This window comes from Colletes latitarsis, chromosome 5 (genome assembly GCF_051014445.1).
Source record: "Colletes latitarsis isolate SP2378_abdomen chromosome 5, iyColLati1, whole genome shotgun sequence".
Classification (NCBI taxonomy): domain Eukaryota; kingdom Metazoa; phylum Arthropoda; class Insecta; order Hymenoptera; family Colletidae; genus Colletes; species Colletes latitarsis.
Genome location: NC_135138.1, coordinates 26,113,056 through 26,132,743, shown reverse-complemented (window position 1 = coordinate 26,132,743; position 19,688 = coordinate 26,113,056). Strand labels below are relative to the sequence as shown.

General features: G+C 37.2%; 1 protein-coding gene across 8 annotated transcripts in view; it reads left to right on the top strand.

The window, feature by feature from the left end:
- Cask (peripheral plasma membrane protein CASK) overlaps positions 1 to 19,688 on the top strand; it is a 240,234-nt gene that overhangs the window by 216,672 nt on the left and 3,874 nt on the right. For 4 of the 8 annotated variants that reach the window (XM_076765678.1, XM_076765683.1, XM_076765679.1 and 1 more), the window contains 7 exons: positions 6,108 to 6,137; positions 9,922 to 10,159; positions 13,216 to 13,272; positions 16,090 to 16,209; positions 16,324 to 16,440; positions 16,533 to 16,640; positions 16,711 to 16,886. In XM_076765678.1, the coding sequence (XP_076621793.1) occupies positions 6,108 to 6,137; positions 9,922 to 10,159; positions 13,216 to 13,272; positions 16,090 to 16,209; positions 16,324 to 16,440; positions 16,533 to 16,640; positions 16,711 to 16,886 (846 nt within the window). The remainder of the gene's footprint in view (positions 1 to 6,107; positions 6,138 to 9,921; positions 10,160 to 13,215; positions 13,273 to 16,089; positions 16,210 to 16,323; positions 16,441 to 16,532; positions 16,641 to 16,710; positions 16,887 to 19,688) is intronic. The other 4 variants (XM_076765680.1, XM_076765681.1, XM_076765682.1 and 1 more) reach the window with 3 other exon arrangements.

The window sequence follows — 19,688 nt, the reverse complement described above, 5'->3', positions numbered from 1 at the left end:
TTTTCTTTAAGTAATCTTTATCTTTCTCTTTCTGTCTATTTATCTATTTCTTTTTGTTATTTATTCACGCCGGGTTGGTCACCTTGTACTGATAGACAGTAATATTGCGATCGAGTTACGTAAGGAATGCACCTTTCGTTACAACATGTGTTGGAATGTTGTTTGTTGTTTTTTGTCGTAAAGAAGCTTTTGTTACACCCCTCATTATACCCTCACCTGCATGAAGGACATCTTTGCAAACGTTGAAGCTTTCCTTTTTGACCGACACACATATACTAGTTCTCTTGCATTGTGGTTTTGGTCAATGCATAACGCGCATTCCCTGTCGATCGACCGATTGGTCGGGACACGCGGATGATTTTTGACTTTATGGATCATATTCATCTCCTGCACGACACGATGCGTACTCGGATTGGTCACTCGATCGACTTTTTGGGAAAGAAACGTTCATTTCTCTAGTGATACAATTAAACACAAATATTAATAATTCAAAATTTAACCATTCGAATAGGTAACTAACTACTCACTTATGTATCACAGTTTTAGAATTTTTTAGACACCGAGAATCACTTACTTCCCAAACTTTTTATTTATCAATAAAATCTACTTATCTATCTTCTTCCACGTAAAAATTAAATTTCTAATGTTCGAATATAATTTAATTCGCAAACGACCAAAATTTTAATCGCACCTGGCAACTTTGAATAGAAATAAACATTCGGTAAACTTAAACATAAATCCAATCGAATATTCTAATCTTTTCAATACAATTTGTCTTTTCTTTCGCAAAACGATCGAGTATCGTACGAGTGTCCCTATTTAATCGAAAATCATACGCATCTAGTCACGGTCATCGTGCATCCTCGAGCGTAATTTCTTCAAATCCAACGACGAATGTCACTGAATTTGCAAATATCTCTTAACATGCAGCTGAGGGTAGCAAAGTGCGATGAATCCTACGTTCTTTGTTCGCACTGATTATGTTTCGCAAGCCTACACGTTAATACGTTCTCAGGAAGTTCGACCAGTCGTTTTCATGCGGATGCAACAACGACGATCGCTGTAACAATATTGTAATGTAAACGTTCTACTTCCCTCGTACCTGAAACACAAACGTTAATCGTTCACGCGATACGTGATCAAAAACTGTCAAGCAATCTTCGATCGTGACGCTAATTTCACAATCGATCGTCACGCGAAACAACATTCGATCCACTTTCCATTTAACCTAAATTTGCAAAAATAAACAGTGCATTACGAATATCAGTAATCTTATATTCTGATTTTTTTGGAATTTTACTAATTTATAAATTAATTCGATACAAGCAGAATGTTATTATTGGCCAACTTTCAGTTCTTAAGGGTGAAACGCCCTCTTGAAAAATACTTCTACCGTTTGAAAATTAGTCTAAGAAACTTTATCAATAGTTAGAACAGAATTTTAGTGTTATGCCTAAGGTAGACTAATAAGGAAATTACAAGGTAATTTATATACATCGATTTTAGTGAAACTTCGTAAGTCGCTAGAGAACTGAACAATATTTGATTCGTGCTTAGCTGTTTGTATAGACACTCTCTAGTTTAGGAGATAACAATGAAGATTTTGTTGGTGAAATATGCTTTGTAAAATATTTAGCAAACTTCTCAAGGCCTACTCGAATAATATAGAGATCGATAGTCATAAAAAATGAATTAAATTCATGATTTCCAACACTCAAATGCACAACTTTTAAATCACCAGTTTCTTTAAATTTCGCTCTATTTATTCTGTTCAATATACTTTTGATTTTTATCGAGATAATATTTTAATATCATTTCCTTTCTCTGCAAATCGTCTGTTTCGGTCATCTAAGAAACAACCAAGAATATTCAAACATTTCTATCTATAATCCTCTATTACATAAATTACGTCTTTCTAACGTTTTTATGAATCGACAGAGTTTTGTGATTTATTACGTGTACCTTTCTGTACGTAAAAATTATGCTACGTTTGTTTTCTTCAACCTTTCGCGAAGGGATCATTGGAAATACGCTCTCTTTTTCGGTGTGTATGAAAAATACATTTCCAGGTACGAAAGCAACAAGGAAGAAAAAAATATTATTTTAACTGTATTTGTTGTGCTACGAAAACTCATTGGGCTCGTTTTTTTCGTACAGGTACGTTTAAAAGTTCGTCACTAATTAATAAACACAGTTATGTACATAGAAGCAAATTATTTCCTCCTAATGTGTAAACAGAAATGTGGAACGCAGTAATTGGACACCGAGTAAACAAAATAAAATTGTGACTCAATGTTCTGTAACAAATTAAACGAACAATTAAACAATTCATTTTGGTAAAATGTTTTGTACGATATAGTATCATTAGATAGAATTCACGCAATAGAAACGACTTATTGTTAATCATAGGTACGTCTAATACCATCCATAACAAGTCTGTTGCACGTTTCAAAAATATTTGTCATTTCCTACACGATATTTCTAAAATTTTGCATATGTTATAGTTTCATTGGAAAGAATAATTTCGCACATCCAGCATTTGTTAGATATCTGTAGCGCATGAAGTGTTTGTGTTTAGGCGTTCTTACGAGAAATACCATCCATAAGATGGCGATGTTTGTAATAAGGTAAAAAGAAAAATATTTGAATATTTTTGCATTCTTTTTTCACACGTTTTAAACGACCACGTATAATAAAAAGTAGTAATTAAGTGTAATAATTTATTTCTATGGCAAAGTACGAACTATATTTACATTGACAGTTTGAGACATTTTATTAAACGAATTATTTTTCGAAATAAATTTTTGCATTGGCCTACTATACTATATTGATTTTATTTTTTATTTTCTTTTATTTACCAACTGGAAAGAGAAAATTATCGTGTACATAAAGATAGAATACTGAAACAGGGTGAATAGGCTAGGTTCAGCGAGCAAAGCTGTTTTCGAATCCGGCCCAAATCGTAAATAACATTTATTTCGTGTTGATAATTATACACTATAATTTCAGTTTTAAGAATTGAGAGTAGGTCAAACGCTGCTGTATCGAATCCTTTTAAAAATCAGCAACGCATGAAAAATAATCAGAATTTTTCGTTTGCCGAGATTCGCTGGCCAGACAGTTCAATTTGAATTCTGATTTCGTGGTACAAGTGCGACGTTTACGTCCCGTTTTGTACATAATTTTGTACGTGTACATAGCTTTGCGCCATTCGACGTTCGATTCGGCGGTTTCACGTTCCGTTTCATCGCGCGACACGTAGAAATTGGAATCGCGACAAAGTGACGCCGCGAAATTATCCACATTCTCGGTACGTGTCTACTAGTGTTTAGTAAGGCGTGTTTAGATTTTGTAAGGCGTTGTAAAATATGTCGAAGAGAAGTATATATGAATGTTACACGAAATTTAAAGGTTTATCGATTATATATATACATACATATGTAAGTAGAATAATGTAATGGACTATCTGGTATGTGCGATTAATCTCACATTACTAACGATTCTACTACGCTATATAGTGAACGAAACTGCACAAAACAGGCACACATCAACGACAAAGAAAAAATCTAAAAATATCTTTCGATCTCGTTTTACCGGATGCAATTGATTTAAATTTAAAATAAAAGAAAAGATTTAATCTGACTTCGAGGATTTCGTGCTCGACTCGATCGTTTCCTGTTTTGTGCCGACGGTATATAGACACCGTACCGCGACCATTATTTTTACGAAACCAAAATCCATGCATACTCGCTTGAGATAACGCTTAAGTCTCGCTCTAAGTCCCAGTAAACGCATCGACGGTGGACGCCACGACCGTTCTAGCGAAACGTAAGTGTCCCCTGGTGTTTCGACCGTTTGGACGTCCCGTATAACGATAAGAAACGAATTGTACCACGTTGTATCTGGGAAGTGATATTTCTCTGTTACGTAGTGTTGCACGCGAAAGCAGAAACGTCATCGGCGGAAACAAAACGAGCCAGCGGTATTATTGCGGCGGTGCATTGTACGAAGATATAATAAAGCACGAACTGCTGGAACACCATGATTCGTCGCACATCACCTCCAACGTGAATTCTCTTCTCTCTGTTTGTCGTAGACATAGCCGACAACCGCTATACGGAGTCCGATTTCTCGTTTACGCACGTACATGTACCCGACACACGATTAATCGTGTCGTCGTCCCTCTGCACCAATCAACGTCCATGTGGTTCTTAGTTTACGGCAACCGTGTTTGCGATACCTCGACGAATTTGCAAAACTTTTTCTTTTTTAAACGCCCGAAGATCTTTACGTTTTGTCAGAAACGCGAAATCGGTTACACGTCTCGTGCCGTAAACTTTTTAACGATCTTTGTCCCCCCCAGCACACACGACAATCCCTTATAAATTACCAAATTCCCCCCCCCCCCCCCTACACACGTAATCGCAGTATGCGCGGACCAATTAGGTATTTGTATATGTTCTTTGACCCACTGTACTCCGTCGTCGTGTCAGCATGAGCAACTTTGACCCTTGTGTGGGGACGACTCGAACGGACGAAACCACGATCAGTGATGGGAAATTTTTCGCGGATTAAACGCGTTGTCAGTTTACCTGGCTTGGGAACGGCGAACACAAAGTTTCAGCTATTTTTCTCAAAATGGAGATTTCTTTAGATCGAAGTTTGCCCTTTCCATGCCACTGCTTTGCGATACGCGTACTATTTTTCTTCCTTTTTTGCTTGTGCACTTGCGGGACATGGGGGCCAGAATAACGTGACCATAACAGGGAACCTTCTGGTCCAAGATTCGAGGGTAGAGTGCAGTCCCCGACGGAAATCGAGCAGAGAACCCAGCAGCGTCAGCAGCAGTCAGTCCACCAGACGAGTTGTCGATAGTGCAGTACCTGCTATGTCACTGTGTAGAAATGATCGTGTCCTCCCTCGTCCCTGGATCTCCATTACAATCGTCAACCGTTCCTACTCTCTCCACTCTTTAGCTCTCTTTTAAAGTAGAACGTAGCTTCCAATGCACGCGGGGAGCCATTCGACCATCATTTCCATGCACTGTCCTTCGAGACATTGTTGAGAGGCTGGCCGAAGCTATACGCGATGACTTTTCCGGAAACAGTGCGGCCTGAACACCTTTGGAGGATCCCTGCCTCAATGACTCCACGCGGATCAGCTTCACGCGTGTCGTTTATAGATGATGCACGTAATCGTGGATTTCGCCGTGAAGCTGGTCCTGGCTCTTGACTAAATTGGCTTCGATGTTTTTTCCCCCCGTCTTTATATGCTTCACCGTCACCCCCCACGTACACACGCCAGCCGTTTAATGTTTCCTTTTTCTTCTATAGAAGTATCTATATGTGGATGGTAGAGATTGTATTGTTAGAAGTTTTTTTGTATAGTCCGAAACTATGTGCGTCTGCGAAACGATCCCATCCAACAGGCCGCATTGTAACGTTAAAAGTCCGTGACCAGCCGAAACGATTCGTAAATTACCGCCTAATGCCCGGTAGCTCTGAACGTGAGTAAAATGCGACGTTGCTCGACGCTTGTGAAAACGGATATTGCTCGATCGTTTTCTTGGAAAATCGATTCTGACTGTCTATAAACGGTCTCGAAGAAATTTTTTAACCGTTTTTTGTCCGTGACGCGTCGGACGCGTTCTTAACGTCGACGATTCGACAAGCAACAATCGATGTTTCCTGCGAAACGACGAAACGTATCGTGTCTTTGGTTCTCCCGACTCGCAGCTTGGCGATGTTTTTAGCTGTCGCATAGCCACGAGCTCGATTACTTTCGTACAATCGGCTTCAATCGAGGGTACGAACCGTTACCGGCTCGACGAGTTCGAGAGGAGAGGTAGAAAGGAAGCTGCATGTGTCACAGCAATGCGCGCCGTGAATCTCGGAAGCGTTGACGCGCGCGACATCCCAACGTAGGTGTTCTTTATCGTTGATTTTATCAAAAAAAAAAAAAAAAGAAAACAAAAAAAAAGAGAGAAAAAAAAGATTACCGGAAAGGGAAAGAAAAAAGAACATAGAATTCGAACATTCGCTTGAGATCAAGTTAATGAACATGTTAATTAATCGATCTTCCTTTTTTCTGTTTCTTCAACGCTCTAGTTGTTCAGGATTAAGCCTCTGCCAGTGTTAGTAAGTACCGCCACTTGATCTGGTGTGATTGGACTGCTGTAGTTAGAAGGCTATGCGTTTATCATACATACCTACATACATATATTACGTTTTAACACACGCATATTGTCTACCGTGTGCAGCCTGAGTCCGAGTAAACGGATGTTGATATTATGATATATTTAACCCCTTGACATACGATTTAATTCCAAATAATTTTTCAAACGTATACTATTTAATTTCGTTTAAATTTCTGTGTACAAGAAATGGCCACGAAAAAGAATAGACTTGTTTTACGAATACCTCGTGAATGTAAAAATGTGTCGATTTCAATATATAAGACTTGATGACCAGGAGTAGCCTCATGATTGTGAAACTTGACATCAAGAACTTGTAACGAGCCAGACACGTTATTGTATGGTAAGGGGTTAATACGCTAACCAGCTTCGATACCTTTTATTTACCCGCGTTGGCGGTTACGAGTTATCGTCGATGACCGGCTAAAATATTCCATTGGCCTAACGTCGTTAAAACTCGCGTCGTAACTGGCTACGAGGCAAACTATCTCGTCGGTACATGCAAACGTTTGTGTCCGAAAGTTCGAAATTTACCCGGGCTCAAGCTGCACTATCATTCGTCCGCCACACCAACACACCATCGCAGAAAAAGTAGGCCTCCACTTTGACTGTCATCCCGTTATCCTGCGTTTTTACTTCACTTTGTAACGCCCGATATTTTGCCAGGTTACCGGATATATTGTTTAAACGAGATCGATGTGCGATTCACGTATGAGAACAGTGTTCTCTATTTGCCTCTATCTCGCCATCGCTTGCAAGTGCTTAACGCACCCAAGAGTCCTTCTTTTACTGCCGATGCAATGGAACAATAGGGCTACGATGCTCGCGGCAAATCCTTTGATCGTTAATCGCCAGGAAGCGTGGTTATTTGCGAGCCTCGTAGTCGCTGGGAGACGTAGATGACTGCGGGACTATAAAATTATCACGTTATATTTAGCATAGAGACTAGGCCTGTGCGAATATATCAGCCTCCTGATCTTCCATTGATCGTGACCCTTCTTTATACATCATCGTCATCGTGAATCATTTACCCTGAACAAAAGGAATCATTCTAACTAATTTTTATAGTGTGTGATCCCGTTTGGGTGGTGAGAAAGTCTTTTCAGTTTTTCAAGTACGCAAGAAAGGTATCTTATACAATATTTGTTTACTTAACCGATTCTTATTTATGATTATGTGTCGTCGTTATTGTTTCTCGTAACGCTTCCATCGGATCGTTATTAACGAAATTAATTTTATGTGAAACTATAACTATTCGATGGTGCCACGTCCGACTGCATTCTTTCTTCACCGAGTCTTGGCCTTTTAGCATGAAGTACGTTTGTTTTATTGTTTCTTTATGGTTTTTGCAGTTTATTATTACACCTCACACCCGCCATTTTCCATTACCAACACTATCACAGTGTAGTCTTCCTTTGCTGCGGACTAGGCTTTGCTACTTTTAGTGCTGTCATTTTCATTTCGTATCGTTACATACGGACCATCAAAAACTACCGTGTGAAAATAATACGTTCGACAAAACTTTTTATTAACGAGATATATTTTTTATAGTGTTACATTTGATAAAGGACTTAAATTAATTTGACAGGAATCGTTCATTTTCTAATCGCATATAATTTCCAGTACTTTTAAACGATTGAAAACCAAACAGACTTTCTCATCGACCCACGAAGTATACGATACATTGGTCGCATAAGCGCTACGACCGTTCAATGGACGCTTTTCACCCCGACAAATATAAACGCTGCCAATATGTTCGGGATCCACGACGATTCACACTGAAGCTGTGAATCTTTGTCGCGTGGAATCAAATCGTGACCCATCGAGACAAACAAAATTTCAAGAGCAGTATTCGTGCAAAGCTGGGTCTCACAGAACACGAACCTCATCCACCACATATATCACGTCCCTTTAAATTCATTACGAAATCATTGTCGACTTGTTACCATTGCGAATGGTGCGTGCGCAAGTCGGATGGCACTTCTTATCGTCACTGTGCATCATTATTCTATTCCTTCATACGCCGTTTCTTATTCGCACATTTACGTAGTGCCCGAATGCATAATCTGCATATCGCGCCTTTTTCAAGCGTGTACGTGTGCGTATGTGCGTGCGTGTGTCAGTCTGCTGTGGTACGTACTGTGCAGCATCCAGTGCTTTCAGCTTATTGTCCGAGAATACTGTACGGAAAGTGACGAACCACTCTTGTATGTACATGCATCGCTAGATGAACGATCGTTGCACTGACTTTCATTACAACGAGATCGTGTTACTTTCGATCTGGTGTAGTCGAACTTTCCAATTCGATCTGTGTATAAATTGTAATGTGTAAAAAATAGAATGACACCTCTGTCGGTCGTTTATTCGTGGTGACTAAAATATCTTTGGAAACCGTCGATTCGGTACCTTTTTTTCGTCCTCGCCTGGATTGTTCGAAGCGCGAACTGATCGAACTAACGCTTTACGAATGGAGACTCGAGTTCTTTGATTATTGGACGTACTCGAATGGGATTCACAGAGGTTTACTTTTTTTTTTTTCTTTTTTAACGAGCCAATGGCACACAAAGTCGTGAATTTACTGTTTCGTAATTCACGGCGAAGAACATTTTTCTTGAAATAATTTAAAATATGGAATTGTAGTACGACCGAAAAAAAGGTGGTTACTCGTGTAAAAATAAATCGAGAATTTATGATGAATCTTTTTCCTACAAAGCTTGCGTTCTGGAAGAAATTGATTTTAAAAATACTTGGGGCACAAGTGTATCACTTACGTCTACTTTTGTCATCGTTTTGCAAATATTAATGGCAAAATTGCCAAGCAAAAATACACGAATGCTTCAAAGATCTTCTGAATTGATTTTCTCAAAACACGAAATCATCGAAAAATTTTATTCCCCATTTTAAATTTATTTTCATACAAAAAATCGCCTCCTTTTCCGTCGAACTATAATTGCAGCCCCAATTCTTTGCCACATTCGATGTATCTTTACACATTCTGTCCATTGCAAACGAATAAAGCAAGCGTGTCCTCTTTCGTAAAGTGTTCTTAACGGTGCTTCGACATCGTGGCGAATTCGTACTACGCATCGATCGCTGATCATCTTACATCATCGAACATAAACTTTGGACATTTGTTTATTTGCTGTGAACGATAAAATCATGCTATCAAGAAGGAAACGAAGAACGAGAAGACTATATTCTTGAAAGATGATTTACTCCGGAATCGTATCTTTTTCTTTTGTTTACGAGAGTATACTTAACGCTGCTCTTCGCAAGAACTATAGCCAATGCTTACGTATGTTGCATTTTCCGCTTGTTACGCAGTGATCGAATTCATTTGCAATAGCTAGCCTAGCTCGACGTAAGTAGCATAACAACAGCGATCGATGGTATCGTAGAACGAACGTTCCAACCCGTATTTTAGGGCGACGAGTAATTACATATAACGTGATTCTCTATTAACCTAAATGATTTCGGTGATCTGAATGCGAAATTGTGATGTTGCTCACCCCCCTTCCAGACGTTGCAACGATACCACTGAACCAATGTTTCTGCACTGTTAACGTTTTTACGTTTCCTCCCTCCATCCTTTTGTTACACTTCTTTCGGACGTTAACCGAGAATTTTCAATATCATTTTACCGATTTCATACAGAATCACTAATATAACGTACGACGCGTTCCGCGATACTCGTCGAAGGTTACAGTTTGATTTTTCTGCACCAACAGATTTTCGTTCGAGCGCAATTTGACTATGATCCGTTGGAGGACGAGCTGATACCTTGCGCGCAAGCTGGAATCGCGTTTAAAACCGGCGACATCTTGCAGATCATTAGCAAGGATGATCCTTATTGGTGGCAGGCGCAGAAGGACAACGCGGCCGGTTCCGCGGGCTTGATACCTTCGCCTGAACTTCAGGAACGACGTATCGCGTACATGGCAGTGGAGAAGAACAAGCAGGAACAAGGTAAAAAGTTACACGAGTCTAAACCATTCGCAAACAATTCGCATTAACTGTTCTGGCAGTCCATCGAGTTTGGCGTTTAGAGAAACAGCGTAAACGAAAGACGATTGTGAAAAAGTGGAACGTAATCGTGATGAAATTTTTTCTGAAGAGACTTTCTTCTCGGGATCAGTTAAAGTCTCGTCAGCGTCTCCGAAACAAAATTAGAAAATGTTTTTTTTAGAATACTTTCCGTGAATCTACCAAGATTGTTTCGACGGGGATACATTACGAGATTTAAGATACGTACACGACTTATTGGAAGCTTCTAAATTATTTCTAAAGGATGTTAGTGATAGCGTCAGAACTTGATTAGATTTATGGCAGGAATAGTGCACTTGATTCCACGAATAAGTGTACGATTAGGAGCAGACGTTTTAATTAATTTTCACGAGATTAGACCAGGGAAAGAACACATCGAACGAGTTCAGGATGATTATAGGTTCCAGCAGATCGCATTGTGTCTTATACTCAGATCGGTCAATGAAACGTCCGTCGTATTTTACCTTCATCCTTACCTATCCATTATCAATCCTATCACGTTTGATTCTTCGATCGATCTCTACTAGTCTCGCTGCTGCCATGAAACGAATGTGCTGGTGAATATGATGTCGTGTATGTGTTGTTAGCTGTGCGCAGGTTTTCAATGGAGCATGTACTATCGTTCGATGTCAGCCACTTTTACCTAGGAACATACAGTTCGTGCTATTTTTTTTTTTTTTTTTTAAAGAAACGAGTAATTACGAAATTGGAAGTTTCAGTAGTGGATTGCGTGATTACGGATAATGAAATTGCAATCCCCGATCGAACGGATATCAGCTTCATTTTCTATCGACATCAGTCATTACATTTCATAGAAACACGGTATTAACCGAAATTCTTTCAGACTAAATCACGATCCATACGATTTCCGTCGGATATGCTTTACGTGCCAAATTAGTTCTCGACGCAGAGAATAATCTGTGAATGAACTTTCCAGGTTTCCTTCTGTTAAACTACACTCACACTACAGATCACAATTTTTGGATCACCCTAGCAAATCGAAAATGGATTGTTTCGTGGAAATTTATTTGCATGTTAGGTTCTTTCTAAGAAATTACAAGGTGGTCTAATTTCTAGATTAACCCTGCATAAGATCAGACGCTAGAAAATGTTTAACTTGGAGCTATAATTTATATTAGTCGATACACACTTATCTGTGCTATGAGAAACTCAAGTAAAATTATTATTAATTTCTTTTACATATACCAAAAAAGTCAGTATAAATGAGAGATATAAAATTATGCAAATCTTGTTATAATTGAAAATATAATATACAGGGTGTTCAGCCACTCCTGGGAAAAATTTTAATGGGGGATTCTATAGGCCAAAATAAGACGAAAATCAAGAATACCAATTTGTTGATGAAGGCTTCATTAAACAGTTATTAACGTTTGAAGTTCCAACCGTACTGAATTTTTTTCTCGGAAATGCGCAGGATTTCGGGGGTAGGTCTATTCATCAAAAATGATTGTAATTGACCCCCACAACCGAAAATAATTTTTCCAGAACGATTTGAAATTTTTTAATTTTGTCGAAAAATTTCACACCTTCTCGAATTTTTTTCTAGAAAGTGGGTAAGATTTCGAAGGTATGTCTATTCACCAAAACTGATTGTAATTGGCGCCCGCAACCGAAAATAATTTTTTCAGAATTAATTAAAAATTTTTTTTTTCGCCGAAAAATTTAGGCACCTACCCCCTGTCGATTTTTCTTAAAAATTCCTTTTTCATTTTTAGTAATTTTGTTTGACGCCCTACAGAAAAGTTGTCTAATACTTTTTTGTAGGTACCCATGAGCTCTACTTCAGAAAAAAGTTTCATTGAAATATATTCACTATTGTAGGAGTTATGGTTGTTTGAAAATTGGACCATTTTTATGGGGTTTTTCTCATTTTGCGGGGTCAAGGACCAACTTTTCGAATATTTTTGCGATTTGTACATGTTCTCCATCAAAATACGCGTAGTTTGCTTTTTTAAACATTAAAATCGTTCAATCCGTTTAGAAGTTATGACGTTTTAAAGATTCGCATGAAAATTCGGGCAAACATTTTTGGCCAGAAATTATATTTTCGGTAAGGATTTTTTTCTCGAAACTGAGTAGGATTTCGGGGGTATGTCTGTTGACCAAAAATGCTTACAATTGACCCTTGCAACTAAAAATAATTTTTCCAAAACGATTCAAAAGTCTTTTTTTTCACCCAAAACTTTCAGCACTTACTCGAATTTTTTTCTCGAAAGTGAGTAGAATTTCAGGGGTATGTCTATTCACCAAAAGTGATTGTAACTGACCCCCGCAACCGAAAATAATTTTTCCAGAACGATTTGAAATTTTTGAATGTAATTGTTAATAATTTTTTAACGAAGCCTCCATCAACAAATTGGTATTCTTAATTTTCGTTTTATTTTGGCCTCTAGAATCCTCTATTAAAATTTTTCCCAAGGGTGGCCGAACACCCTGTATATAGTCACTCGATCACTCATTAATTACATTTCTGTAATACATTCATATTAAAGAGAAATTCATTTCATATACCATAAAAAAAGACAGCAATTCGTCCATAAATAAAAATTAAATATATATATTTCGAAGACTAGCTAGCAGAAAATACAAGAAGAAATTTAGAAGTAATTTATATCGTTACGAAGTTATTTATTTACACAAAATTTAAGAAGGAAACATCACAATGACACTAAAATACTCACAAATTTATCTGTTATTTGTTACTAGATTAAAATCTATTTAACACTGAAACTGAATAGAGTATTCCACGTTTACTCAGCTTTTAAATACCACGAGGTTTCGACAGTTGAAACAAAATGCAACAAGCGAATAGTGTTAATCATTCGACTGAGAATAAGATAGAAAGCAGAAATTTCTGAAACAGAAATTCGGTAGCAAAAAAAAGAGGAACGTTAGTTCGAAGATAAATGATTAGCTGCAGTGATACACCTGTTGTGTTGTGTGTTGTGCGGGGCTAGATGCTGAAGGAGAAGGAGGATGTTCTTCTCACACCGAAGGCTGCGACGGTTCGACAGGTATGACTCTGCCTTCAGGTACACAATGCGTAGAGTCACGTAGAACCGTGTAGTCCGCATGAAATACAAAGTACTCGTTCCGTGCTTTCGATGCACGCATTAATTTGACCGGAGATCAGAGGAACGCTTCATTGTAGAAACTAACACACGAGGAACGACTTGGTGCCATTATTTTGATAGAAAACAAAAAAGCGCGGGAACTCTGAGCCATCTGGAAACGACAGGCACACGCAGTGGCGATGACTCAGCTAAAACTGACCACAAACGATACGTTTGATAGCTCGAAACGAAAAACAAAACACTTTATGTGCGTATCAAATCATTCGGTGCACATCATCGTCACCAAACACCTGGACTTGGCATAAGACGTTTCAGATACTTCTCGTTGAGCATTTCACGCGAATACTGGCTTTCCTTTTCACATATGTATTCACACGCAGCTAGATACGAACATTTCAGGTCTTTGCGATCGGTATTATTGCGATCCGAGGTTTATAGTAATTGCACACGAAATTAGAGTTAGCTTTGCTAGAGTTAGAGAATATACTTTCACGATATTAGCGTCCCTTCAGATCCTAATAGAGTTAACTGCAGTACTAGAAAAGTTCTGTTCAAATGCCATTTGAATAGTCGACTGATATACACGTTAGAAGAATATACTATTGGATAAACCGTTGTTCGATTGTTTTTTTATTAAACGATCTGCATAAACGAGATTTGTTCCCCACGAACGAATCTACTGATTTTTCTTGCAATGTTCTCCTTGCCAGCAAGGGAAGATTCCCGATTCAAATAACCTAAAAATTACAAAATTTTGGGAATACATAGCAAGTAACTCGATAAATAAATTCTCAAATATGCAAATATTAAAGACTTCTTCAACATTAATAATTAGAACTTTATTTATAAATTCTTCTACCATACTACTGTTTTTTAAAAATTAGGAAATGAAATAGCTCTCTATTTATCAAAGTACTGTATATATTTCCAAAATTGTAGGCTTTCAGAACTTTAAAAATCTTTCCTTGTGAAATAAAAATAGATGATTCAGGATACGTCGTGCAATATTATTAGTTAGAAGTTGCACAATACTACAAATTCACGTTTTTAAGGTAGACTGCTAAATTAAAGTATAAGATTTGCTTCCATGAATTTTGATGAGGTAGTTTTGTTGTTTGATATCGTACAATACTATGAACAGTAAGTTACTTTACAGAACATGTTTTCACGCGGCGTGCTTCGATGCATGCTCTCGCTACGTTTCATGCACTTACGCTTGTTTCACACGATTCCACTCGCAGGCACACTATCGCAGCATCATTGTGATGAAATATTGAACGGTGAACTTCCGCGAGAACTGGCCCGATTTTTACTTCTAAATTTAGCAGTATGTTTAAATAAAATGCAAGTTTAAATATACAAGTCACGCATGTAAATGCATTTTTCGAGAAAACAATCGAAGACAAAGCTAGATTATTAGCTTCAGTTTTTAATTATTTATGTGCAATAGCTATATTTTGACAGAATAGAATAATTTTTAATATCGTGAAAACAATAGATAACGATAGAGAATCTTCGTTTATGTTAAAATTCGTTTTCCAGGCTGTCTATCTAAAAATAAAGGTAATTTTTAATAAAATGTTTGGAGTTCTTATAGTAGAACCGTTCATATTCATTGTGATCATGCTCTGATCGTGACACCGACTTTCAAGATTTACGCATAAACTACCCGTTAGTCTTTCTCTTTTCATCTTGTGACCTGCTGGAACGCCCATCACACAGTGGGAACCCCACTCCCTCCTTATGGTTATGGCTTCTATGTAAACTGGCTGAATGAATGAAATCTCTTTACCATTAGACAAGAATACGCTTACACGGAGATTTACATTTACGAAGTAGTTCTTTACTTCTCTTACGCGTAACATGCTGATTGTTCGGACATTCGAGGAGGATGCTGATTAGCATATAGACCGCTAAGTGTTTGAATCACAGCCTACCACACGTTACACTTTGATCGAATTGAAGGAACGTGCGTTATGAATGTCATAGCAGTTAATACTGATTACTTCTTCTATTTTATTTTCATCTATTACATGTTTTCAAAGTAATTTCTATCGTCGATACTATATTGTTTACCCGTTCGGGGCCAATATTTTTTATCGTTATGCAGGGTGTGCCTTGATATGTGGCGAACATTGCGAGAATGGGTTTGAGACGTAAGCAACAAAGTATAAAAAGACAACTGTCTTTAAAAATCAGAATAATATCCAAGCCTTTCCGACCCATTAAACAATTGTTATCACGTGAAAAACTAATATAGATCGCCATTTTACTTTGGTTCTTGATTCTGAATCGCATCTTTGCGATGTATTCCCATATCACAAAACAACCTGTATATACCGTTCTCTTTAGAGTTGAATAATCACAATTTTAGTGTAAATAAATATCATGAACAATGCAAATGTTATGATTTCATCATCAATTTTAGAACGTTTTAGTAAGTTGAATTAATTAACCCATCGAGACCGTGAAACGAGTTCCGAAGACAAAGTCAATAATTTAATTAAATTAATTTACTCTTCCAGTCCCTCGATTAACGAATACAAATGTTTATATCGGCGTTTAGTAATGAAATACGATCTCGGTGAGTTAAAATGCGTTTACCAGTTATATATTGCGATATAGCATAAGCGACAAACTCTACAGAGAATCGATTGAATGAAAAAGGACCTATTCCTTTACAGGATAGACGATTTTGAGCTGGTCTTTGTATTCTCGATCGGTCAGGTACGACTAATACGTTTTTCGCATTTCCAGTGAATTGCTCAATATTTGGCCGAAAAAAGAAGCAAAACAAGGATAAGTATCTCGCGAAACACAACGCAGTGTTCGACCAGCTGGATCTGGTCACCTACGAGGAAGTCGTGAAGCTTCCATGTAAGTTATTTTGACAACAGTTTGTTTACTAAACCTGACCCTTAAAAATGGGAGGGAACAGTAAAAAACGAGAACTAATTTTATTAACGATTTTTGCATTATTTTCTGCGACAGATCCTGCATTCCAGCGAAAAACACTAGTGTTATTAGGAGCACACGGCGTTGGTCGCCGGCATATAAAGAATACAATTATCGCAAAGCATCCCGACAAATATGCCTATCCTATTCCACGTGAGTATAAACAATTTTTCGTTTTAAACTTATAAACCAGCAAGTAAATTCAATCTTTGTTTTTATTGACCTATTCGAATCCTATTTTTCAGATACAACGAGGCCTCCACGGAACGATGAAGAGAATGGTCGCAATTATTATTTCGTACCGCACGACGAAATGATGGCAGACATAGGCGCTAACGAGTACCTTGAATACGGTAAATATAATCTCACGTAGATTGTATTTCGAATTAGAAATTTTGTACTGACTTAATTTTCCCCGTGCAGGTACACACGAAGATGCTATGTACGGAACAAAGCTCGAAACGATTCGCACAATTCATGAAGAGGGTAGGGTGGCGATATTGGATGTCGAACCGCAAGCATTGAAAGTGCTACGCACGGCAGAATTTGCGCCTTACGTCGTCTTCATCGCTGCTCCGGTATTCCAGAATATTACCGACGTAAGTTCCAGTCATTGATCGCTAACCTTCTGGGAATGGGGCTAACTATTACCACGGGGTTAACTAGTTAAACGATTAATCAACTATTGACGAGATCACGAAGCTTCGACACTTCCGATTAATTGGAAATTCACAAGCTACTGAAATACGTAGAACAGATCGCGTGGCTGGAGTCGGCTAAATAGTAGTTTCAACGTTTGAATTACAGTTAAAAATTTTGTATATTCGATTTTCTACAACTTTAAAAAATAGTGACCAAGCTTTAATTCTACCAAAAAAGTCTTCTAATATACATGAAGATAATAATATTTTTCTCTGGCCCCATGGAGAATCTCTTTCTCAATTGAGAAGAATAGAAATATTCAACTTACGAATCACGTGTTTATTTTAAAAATCATTACCGCGCTGAACAGGTATTTATAATATTTTGGATTTCGTTTGTGCTCGAACCCTTCCATAAATTGAATTTATTTATTAAGTATAATACAAGTTACTTAATTTAAGGTAGAGTTTATCCGAATTTCATTTATCCGAACGGAATACTGCTGAACCTTAGATATGCAGACTCATGACTGAATCCTTATTATCCGAACGACGGTCGACCGTATTCTCAGTTATACGAACGTGTATTCTTATACATCTATACATATGTAATAGAAGCTAACATTTGGTGCAAGCTGAAACGTAATTTAACACTAAACCTACCGGCACTTCATGTATACCGATTCCTACCATGGCCGATTAACCGACCAGTCTTTCTTTTTATCTTTTACGAGGCAACGTATTTCTAATTTTTGCATTATATGTATAGAAAGTTGTGTTTTGATATTTATTCGTAAGATATCCTTCTCTTATATGTAACAAAATTTTTTAATTTTCATCGGGTAGAAGGTAAACCCCCCTTGAAAACGAATTTTGTTCCAAGTTGATACCATAGTTAATTCTAGAGAAAACAATTATTTAAGAAAAAGTACTGACTAGTAATTACGTAAACATCCTGTATTTAAATTTAAATTCATTTTCAATTAAATAAACAATTTATGATCCAGTTTTATCGTACACTAATCGTACGATCAGTAGGAATTGCTGAAACTTCTTTGGATATGTAGCGTCACAGTAAACTTCAAAATAAACATGGAAGACAGCATACATTATAGTAGGTGATATGCTCATTAGATAGAGAATGAAATGCCCTTTAAAATGAGTGTTTGTACGAGTCGATAGCTCTATTAGTTCCGGAGATATAGCGATTTTAGTTTCAAATCGATGCGATGGCTAGTTACGGAGATATAAGGCTTCAAAGTTTGTTTACGTTTTATTGTTGCGCTCGCGCGAGTTCATTAATATCGCGCGCGTAGATAGTAAACAGTGCGTAGTAAATTCTTGGAAATACTACTACTTCCTGATCACGTGACTGTCTCGACTCACGCGCGACGAAGAGGTCCGACGCGACGCGTCAGACGGAGACAGAGATAGTCGAATTATAAAAATTACCACTTTACATACATTACGATATCTCGAAAACGAAAAATCCGATCGTCAAAAACCAAAAGCCATTTTAAAGGGGAAGCTTTGCCGCTGCCACTGGTGGTTTAATAATTAATATAACATTAGTACTTTCGGAATTGCACGCGTCTAAAGTTTTACTATTTTTAATACGCGTGAATAGGCTATTGTACGCGAGCCGAACAGTGAGACAGTCGAATTAAGAAAAATTACCTTTTACATAAATTGCGATATCTCGAAAACGGAAAGTCCAAGCGTCAAAAACCAAAAGCCATTTTAAAGAAGAAGCTTTGCCGCTGCCAACGGTGGCTCAATAATTAATAAAACACTAGTAGTTTCGGAACTGCACGCGTCTAAAGTTTTAGTATTTTTAATACGCGTTTATAGGCTTTCGTACGTCGGAAACAGAAAGACACCGGAATTTTAAAAATTACCTTTTACATAAATTACGATATTTCGAAAACGAAAAGTCCGATCGACATAATTCAAAAACCATTTTAAAGGGGAGGCTTTACCGCTTCTAACAATGGGTCAGTTATTGATAAAACACTAATAACTTCGGAACTGCACGCGTCTAAAGTTTTGGTATTTTAAATACGTGTTGTTAGACTGTTTTAAGACAGCGGAAACTGAAGATTCTCTCTTTTCTTCTTTATATACATATACTTCATATTTATGTTGGAAGTTAACCAGAATTTGATACCAAATTTTGTCCAGTTTTTTTACAAAAGAATATAAATCATTCAACTGGTCAGATCACCGGTCGAGGTAGGCAAGACCGACTACATATTTTTCTCAGAAAATAAACAATAAGAATAGATGTGAATATTCTAAAATTCATTGTAGGTATACTATAAGAAAAGTCGTGAAGTTAGATGGCGCTAAAATAATATTGTGTTAGAAATTCTAAACGAAATTTTAAAAACTGTCATTTGACCGGTCGCGATAGATTTAGTGTTAATACAATTAATAAATTTGTGGATAATTTTTACATATTGTTCATAATTTATTGGAAAACGTTTATATGTACATAGAATATAACATAATTAAATTGCAAAACGAAGTAATTAACAAAACAATTAGGTCTTAATAACATAAAACAATAATTTTTAAGAACAGAAAAATAATAATAACCCTTAATAATAATACTAAAAATTATGAAAATCGTTTACATTAAGAAAAATAATAAATCTACTAAGGAAAATAATTAACAACCATAAATATAATTAGTTTTTAAGTATTCACAATCTTTGAACAAGTTCTTTTAAGCTCAAGAGACAATTCATTTCGTAACAT